Source organism: Pseudochaenichthys georgianus, chromosome 22 (genome assembly GCF_902827115.2).
Source record: "Pseudochaenichthys georgianus chromosome 22, fPseGeo1.2, whole genome shotgun sequence".
NCBI classification, from domain to species: domain Eukaryota; kingdom Metazoa; phylum Chordata; class Actinopteri; order Perciformes; family Channichthyidae; genus Pseudochaenichthys; species Pseudochaenichthys georgianus.
In genome coordinates, this window is record NC_047524.1 from 26,373,178 (window position 1) to 26,382,041 (window position 8,864).

General features: G+C 40.0%; 1 protein-coding gene across 1 annotated transcript; it reads left to right on the plus strand.

Moving 5' to 3' along the window:
• The first annotated feature begins 5,769 nt into the window (after positions 1-5,769).
• Positions 5,770-8,864, plus strand: LOC117467461 (uncharacterized). Its single transcript, XM_034111098.2, has 9 exons — positions 5,770-5,785; positions 6,161-6,301; positions 6,440-6,612; positions 6,750-6,886; positions 7,042-7,135; positions 7,270-7,591; positions 7,671-7,836; positions 7,974-8,101; positions 8,226-8,864. Exons 1-7 carry the CDS (start codon positions 5,770-5,772, stop codon positions 7,673-7,675), a joined length of 888 nt encoding a protein of 295 aa, XP_033966989.1. The 3' UTR covers positions 7,676-7,836; positions 7,974-8,101; positions 8,226-8,864.

Here is an 8,864-nt window from a genome sequence, read left to right on the forward strand (position 1 = left end):
TCGCAGCGTAAGTCTGACGGACCTGAAATTGTGCACACTTATCCGGGTGGAGCAGCTCTACATATTATCCTCTCATATCCCGAAGCTCCGCCTACTTTGATTTTTTTTAAATTAGCATAATGTGAAAAACATTGAAATATTAACTTAAATTCCAATTTCTTGATTTTCCAAACCAAACTTAGTGCACAGCATCAATGGAGGGGCAGACACATTACCGTACAAAATGAGCACGAGGTGTGGAAAAATGTGGCCGACATCAATCAAAACGTATTAGCAAAAGGGTGTGGCCTACACATAAATGCTCACAATTAATCCAAAATGTATCCAAATATCACAGATTTCGGTGGATAGGTTCAGTGTGTCTTGGGGAATAGGCACAACAAACAATGTTCATTTCGAAAAATAGGGGGCGCCAAAAACACAACTAATTTATATCTCAAGAACCGATGGACTAAAAAAATATATATTGTCATAGACATACTGGCAGGGTGAGTATAAACTGAGATTTAAAGGGTCGCAACCAATGAAAAATGTGGGCGTGTCCTATTCAGTTTTTTCTCGAAATCGAAGGGTTAAAAAATGTACCGAGCCATAAGTAGGGGAGAAAATGAGTTACGGCCTTTAAATTCGGAAGGCATGTCACAGCCCACAACCTTTTCCAGACTGTAGAAAAAATCGGACGTTTTAGCAAATATGTCTCAGTAGCGCCCCCTATTGTGCGGTAGTCAAATATAGTTTCTTCGAACTACCCGAAACTTGGCACAGAGATTCCTCATGGAAATGCGGACATATTTCAAAATGGCTTCCATTATCTCCGCCCCCCATGAAGTCGGCCATTTTGAAATATGTCCATTTTAAGCGCATTTTCGCATACTTGTCCTAGGAAAATGATCGGAAACATTTCAAACCAGGACAAGATCAGCCCATATCCAATGTGATGCTAAATTGCGAATGAATAGTCGACTGCTCAAACGGGGAGCTCGTAAGCTAACGGAACATGTACCAATTTTGACGATTTAAATGCCACAAAATCGCTAAAATGACTTTCGGACGCAAAACTTGGAACACACGTCACAACCCACGTCTTTTTCCAGACTGTACAAAAAAAATGTACATTTTTGTACACCAGCTCAGTAGCGCCCCCTATTGTGCGATAGTCACATATAGTTTCTCCAAACTACCCCAATCTTGCCACAGACATTACTGATGGAATTGCGGACATATTTCAAAATAGCTTCCATTAGCCCCGCCCCCCAGAAAGTCGGCCATTTTGAAAAATCTGTGTTATTCATGCATTTTAAGCGCTTTTCCGCAAACACCTCCTCGGGAAAAGATCGGGAAAATTCCAGTCCAGGACAAGTTAAGCCCATATCCAATATCATGTTAAATTGCGAATAAAATAGTTGCTAGCTCAATCGGGGCGAACGTAAGCTAACAGAGAATGTACCATTTTTGACGATTTACATGTCTCAAATGACTCCAAACTACTCGCATATAGTTTTCCAGATATTCACGAAACGCTGTATACACATTACTATTATGATGGCACACAAATTTACCAGCAACAGCTCTGCTTATTAATTTCCCACATTAACCATAAACACCCAATACATATAAAACTCCTAAACAATGTATGGTGAAATGTTTTCCATCTTTGTTTTTCTATCTACGACTACAAACAGTATTTCCACTACAAGCACAACAGTAACACATCTTTCTATGCAATACAATAGAACAGTATGTGTTCACAGCCAATCCATGATTTAATGAGTATTTCCTTTGTGCCAAGAGCTGATTTAGTATATTGCATCAACGACCTTTTCAATTAAATTGACAATTCTTTTGTGTAATTAATAGTGTGTGAAACCAGGCAGAGTGAGTGACATGGTGTTCATTTCCACTATGCCAAAGCAGTTTACAGTTGCTGACGGTGTAAGGTAATATATATTGTCCTAAGTAATTGTATGTAGCTGTGTTCAAAGGAGTACACGTTACAAGGCCGTGCGGGGGGAGCTGCCAGACCCAGATGTCCTCAAAGTCAGCGAGGTATACAAGGACCTCTCAGCAGACATCTCACCATGAAAAAAAACGAATGGCTCACTACTCAACTCAATCTTGTGCACAGAGCCTATAGAACACATAATTTAAACCAGCAGGATGTAAACAGAGGAGAACAGCCGGTCTGATTTAGTGCCATGTGATTATCCTGTAATGAGTAACATACACAGTGTTGATCGACTATATAAACAGTTAATTTATTGTCTCGATACATGTGTTGTGTAAGACATTTGAATCAATTTGATACGTCAATATTAAATGTACCTTTATTTTGAAAAACTTTATTGTGAATGACAAACCGGATGTCACATTTCCGGTATTTCCGGTTTAGGGAGAGACTTAATTCAGGTAGCTTGCCTTGGCTGTCTGTGTGCGCTGAGGTTTTGTCATCAACAGACTCATTAAACTACCCACTTCTCGGTACATAGAAACCCTGCTCCACGGTCAAACGTGAGTAATATCGCAATTGGTGTGTTATACTGAAATGTGTTGACCTATACTTTATACTTTATTTATATATATGTATGCTTTTCATTGGAACACGCGGTGGGTGTGTGCAGTGCTAATGCTAATACCTAGCGCCACTTGTTTTGATGTACGTTTTTGTTGGTAACCTCGCTAGTTTGTATCTTTTAGTGTTGAGGTGGGCACCGTTAGATTCTGTGTGTCCTTGCAGTCATAAACAATGTGTTTGATGTGGAGCTAGGATAAGTAATAAGGGAGCTAGGAGTGATTTTCGGTGCAGTAATAGGTTAGCATTTTTCGCTCTGGGCTAATTCAGAGGCTCACTGTTAGCATTGTGTGTTTTTTGTGAAAAAATAAATGAAAAAGATCAGTTAAATTAGTTTTTTTCCCGTTCTATGGATATAAAATATTCATAGTTTATTAAATATTAAGCTTCCTTAGACGTTGTTTCCTGAAAATGACGCGATTACGGGTCCGTGGGGCCTAAGAGGATAACAGAGTATGTTTTATTTTTATTTTATTTATTTTTTCACAACAGTTGTATTTGGATGGAATGAATACCTATAGTTATAACACAAAGTAATAAAATGATTTTTACAGTGAAAACGTTCAAATGGAACTGATGGTTCCCAAATTACCCAGAGGTGAGGTGGACTTTATTTTTCTAAACCTCTCTTAAAAAGGTCAAATTTCACTTGTTTTGCATCAATCTTGATACAGGGTACTTATTATATGTTATAGTTTGGATTCCTAAAGCTTTTAGTCTACTAAACTCATCATTCAAGGGTGGTTTTCACTATAAGTAATGTTTTTTTTTTTAGGCGGACATTAGAATTTACATGTTTTTACTATGTTCCATCTGAATTTACTTTAAAATAAAAACATCTCTATGGTACGGTGGCCCTGAAGTGCAAGAAACCACAGCATTTCACAAAACACAACAGCATTTCACAAAACGCCACAGCATTTCAGAAAACACAACAGCATTTCACAAAACGCCGCAGCATTTCACGAAACACCACAGCATTTCACAAAACGCCACAGCATTTCACAAATCGCCACAGCATTTCAGAAAACACAACAGCATTTCACAAAACGCCGCAGCATTTCACAAAACACTGCAGCATTTCACATTGGACGGAAAGGGTATTCCTTAGGGAGAACACTTATTGTTTGTGATATTGTTTGTGGACAGAGCCAGCCAGAGAAGCACTGCTGTGATTGGTTGTTTTTGCTGCCAATCAAGAAATGACTTCGTGATTGGACCAACACATCAGCCGTTAGCTGTTAGCACACACTCAGAGCTCACAGCTCCTCATATCTGTTCAGAAACTGGACAAAAGTTAAAGATATGCAAAACACAGACTGTCTATGTCATGGCGAATACAGTCGCTGCTTTATTTATGTCTGTATGACGTTGCTGTGAGTGTGGAAGGAGCAGCTACAGGTTAGTTTAGCCTGATCGATCCGATTCCGATTGGATTTACATGGAGATCCGGACCGCCCCCTCTCCAGCGTCTTTTTTGAATCACAGGAGTAAACACAGAATTAATGCTTTATTAATTCATGGTTTTTAAGGGGCTTATCTCCATGTAAATACTATGGTAGACTACCCAGTTACTAAGTCAGCTTTCTGTCCCCAGAGTCAGAACTAAACATGGAGAAGCAGCGTTCAGTTATTATGCTCCAAATATCTGGAACAAACTCCCAGAAACCTGCAGGTCCGCTGCAACTCTGAATACTTTTAAATCCAGGCTGAAGACTTTTCTTTTTGTCGCTGCTTTTAATTGAACTATTCATATCTTAAACTGCACTGTAACTTTTATCCATGTACTTTTTCTTGTAATGTTTAATTGAACTATTTATATTTTAGACTGCACTGTAACTTTTATCCATGTATTTTTCCTTAATGTTTATTTGATTAGCTTTTCTTTTTTAATGCTTAATGTCTTTTTTTTTTTTTGTAAAGCACTTTGAATTGCCTTGAGTTGAAAAGTGCTCTATAAATAAACTTGCCTTGCCTTACCCAATATTCGCATCGCTCTAATCGCTTGAGTTTCACCGCGGCTGTCAGCTGTGTTTGCTCCTGTCATTCAAACAAGACGCGCTGGAGAGGGGGCGGGAAGTATCTCCATGTAAATCCTATAGGAGATACCAACTACAACAAAATGAACATATTTGACAGTGATTTAATTGTAATACACGTTTCAAAGTGATGCCGAAGTAACTAATACTCCTCCACCACTCACATGCATGCCCGAGTATTATGGGGAAGATGCAGTCCGGGACACGAACGTTTGAGAAATTACGAACGGCTCATTTCGGAGGACACGCGCGCATCTGCTTGACGCCGGGACGACCAGCGACCCTCCCCTACAGGCGCTCGGACGCGACGGCCCGCCCACAACTGCGTGCACGTCTGTGACCGCAGTTTTAATTCAAAACGAGTTGGTGTTGAAACAGGAAGTCAATTGTTGAATTCTCCAAACAACTCTAGAGTGTTGATTTAATTACATAGCCAGTGTTACAATCTCTCTTTCTGTGGATCACTGGCTGTTGCTCTGTTGGGTGTGGCCGTGACTGTGAATGTGTGCGCGCGCAGTCGAGGAGGGAGATCAAATCGGAGTAGCATACCACCACATTCTATTTGGAGGATAAACTGACCAAAGTGTAAGTAAATGTTTCGAACCAGTAGCCTAGTACAGGTATTTATTTATTTAATTGAACAGCGCTTACCTTCAGCTACATAAATACTAATTATTTTACATTGACTGCTGTCTTCGCTCCACATGCTAGTAATATGTGCTGCTATCATTAGCCAGGGGTGTTTAACCTAACATCTTTTTAATATCATTACAAAGTCTGTTATTGGGGCGTTTAGCTCCATGTGTTAGTATATTAGCTGCTATTGTTAGCCGCGGGTTGTAAGCTTAAAGTGTTAGTAAGTTTAGCTGCTATAAGTAAAGCTAAACACCTGCGGCTAACGATAGCAACTCATATTAACAGGTGGAGCTAAACGCCATAGTAGCTAATATTACTAACTAACACGTGGAGGTAAACACCTGTGACCAACAATAGTAGCTCCTGCAATATGAATTAGATGTGAGGCTAATATATGCTACTTTAATATATATTACTAACATGTGAAGCTAAACACCCAAGGCTAACGATAGCAGCTAATAGCTCAACTTGTCAGTCATATTAGCTGCTATCGTTAGCCACGGGTTTTTAGCTCCACATGTTAGCATGTTCAGCTCCACATGTCAGTAATACTGCTATCGTTAGCCACTGGTGTTGAGCTCCACCGTTAGCATGTTGCTAAATTATTTCAACGACACTTAAATGCATAATTATATTTTTGTAGCAACAGGTCTGTTAGATATTTCTGTAATATGTTTGCTAATACATTTGTATTCTTATAGGACACCGTGTTGGTGAAAGTAAGATATGGCGAAAGCCAGAAATATGTGAAAGTGGCTGAGACTGAAGAAGGCTATTGTAAGCTACAGTACATTTCTTCAGAAAGGTATGGATAACTTGAATACATATCACTGATTGTTTGAGTCTAACAAATGAATCTTGTTTTAGTTAAACGTACCAATATTGTCAGGTGGTACATTTCAATATTCTCTCTCAGTCATAGAAAAGTTAGGTTTACCACTACAGAGTGAGCTGCACTTGACTGATGAATCAGGGACAGAGGTGGATGCAGATGTCTTTGAAGAGCTTTTACAAGCAGGGAACCTTACAGTCAAAGTGTCCACAGGACAGTCTTCAGGTAAGATTCAGATGGAAAATCAGGGACCCATCCCTACTGAGTTTTTGCTGAGATTACCCTGTAACATCGTTTGGAGGGCTGAAAGTATGTTTTTTTTCTTCTTTCATTGAGTATGTCATTCTTTTATCTATCTTGCAGTTGTGCTTCAAAATGTATCGCACACTTTGCTGGAGTCGGACCTTTCAGACACCTCATTCTCCGTGACCAATGCTTCATCCTCTGCGGTGTCTGATTCATCAGATGCAAGAATAGTTCTTGAGAGAGACAGTGGAGTGAAAAGAGTCCACGCTGATCGGGAATCAGCCAAAGAGGTACAGGGGACTACACTTTTGCAATTTACTCAGTTCTTTATTAATCATTAAACATGGATATATTGGGCAGATAACCTATGATTTGTATGGAATGCCCAAGATAATGACTTCCCATATGATTCTTCTTTATCTTCTAGATGGTCAGCGATGTTCTCCAGTCTAAGCTAGGGGGAGAAAAAAGCTTGCAAGAGTATGCGACAACTAAAACATTGATGGATGGTACACGACGACAGATGGTAAACCTACTGGTGGCTGACATGATCGAAGTTCATGGGTAAGGACTGAATATTCCCTTTTGGTGTTAATCATGTTTTCACAGATAGTGCTAAGTAATGTACATTTTGGAAACAGCTGCTCACATGTTAAAACAATCTAAAGCTGTAAGGCATTTATACTTTTAAGATAAAATATATATATATTTTTTTAAAGGAGGATCCCGCCAACACATGTGCGAGAAAAGTGTGCTCTCGACATCATCACTCTATTTCCATGTCTAAGAGATCCATACTCAAAGAATGGATACGTAAGTCTATGAATGAATGACCTGTATTCGAATTTGTGAAAAGGAAGTGTGTTCATTCTTAACTTTTTGAACAACCTTCCTGTAATGCTATCACTTCTGTGTTCTCAGTTTTGATTTATTTTTGGATGTTACAGGAACACTACTATGATGCAGATGGTGGATCTGGCTACTTGGCATGGAGGATAAAGACGGTTCAGCGCAACACTGCGGTTCAGTCCCGGAGGTGCTACCCCAGCACTACCTATCAAGATGGTCCAAAGAGCAAGAGGGATTTTCTCTTGACTTGTGAGCAACTGACTGGCGAGGAATGCAGAGAGGCAATATCCTTCATAAAGCATTCAGCTGACGAATCAGTTGTCAAAGAGAAGATGAAGGCAACATTTCAGTGTCGGATGACTCGGGACCAGCAAGCCTCTTCAACAGTCCTGGATGTGTTTCCTCGACATCCCTGGCTTGGTAAGAACAACATGTCATATTTTGTTTATTATTTGGATGGTCTGAGGGGTTGCCATGACTCATGGTGTTTCTCCTGTAGGTTGACCAAGATTTCACAATGATGTTTGGAGAAGAGATTTCTGGAAAAATGTTGGCGAGATGGCCCACTTTCTTCAAACCTAGGATCTTGGCAGACTGCAAGAACCTACACTCTAATGTTCATGTTGATGACCTCTTGTCTGCACAACAAAACTCAAATGAGTCAGGCAAGTATTTTCTCTTGCAGATTTTGTTTACTGAAAATCTTGAGACCTTTCAATGTTATCGGTTGCATAACCTTGATTTAAGACTATTTTCAGCTTTAAACGACTGACTGTTATATTTGCATATTTTTTGCCCCTAGGATGGGACAGTGACCTGTCAAGCATTCTACTCTTGGTTCATCTACTCCCCCCAACCTCAAAAGGCCATAAGAAGAGTGCTAAAAGTAGCTCGTATCAAGCTGTCAGCCATGTTGTGAGATATCTCAAGGTAGGCATTATTTTAGTTTTTGTATGCAGTTGTTATATCACTGGCACTCCTTGAGTTGGGACAATTTTGTTTTAAGTAGCTTAGTATGCCATTAAAACTTCTCTGTCTCTCTACGTTTTTGTAGATTGGAGCCAGTGTTGAGACCTTCCTTTCGAGTTTGGAACCAGGGCAGCCCTTCCTGCTGTGTGTTGGTGAACAGAAGAACAACATTCAACGGTTCTACGTCATCGTTGACCACAAGGCCATCCCTTGCAAGGGGCAGACATCCATGGCAGCCTTCGATGAACTCTTCAAAGCTCAATTCATCTTCAGTGTCAACTACCATGAATCCCTCACCAGCTTCTACACTTTCATACAAACCACGGTATTTAACATTGATATTGGAAGTGCCAAGGAAAGTCCCAGAGTCAAAGAACTCAGAGCAAGGCTTCTGCACACTGATATCTGAAGTTATTTACATCACTGGATGCAAATATGCTGATTTGTTTTATCTGTAAGGGACACCACACAAGTTCTGCATTGCTTTGTCAGCATTTGAAATTTCACCATGGTTTATATCCTGGAAAGTCATTACGTTTGAAATGTGGCCAGCCGGGATGTTCTTTATCCTTTTGTACTTATTCAGGGTTCAAAAAGCACCTCTTCAGTCTGCACAGGGACACTGGTTCAACTAGTACTATGGACAATGTGGACACTCAACGAGAAACTGATGAATCTTCAAGTTCTCAGGCAGTTTGTACTGACACTTCCGTAACCTCCCAGG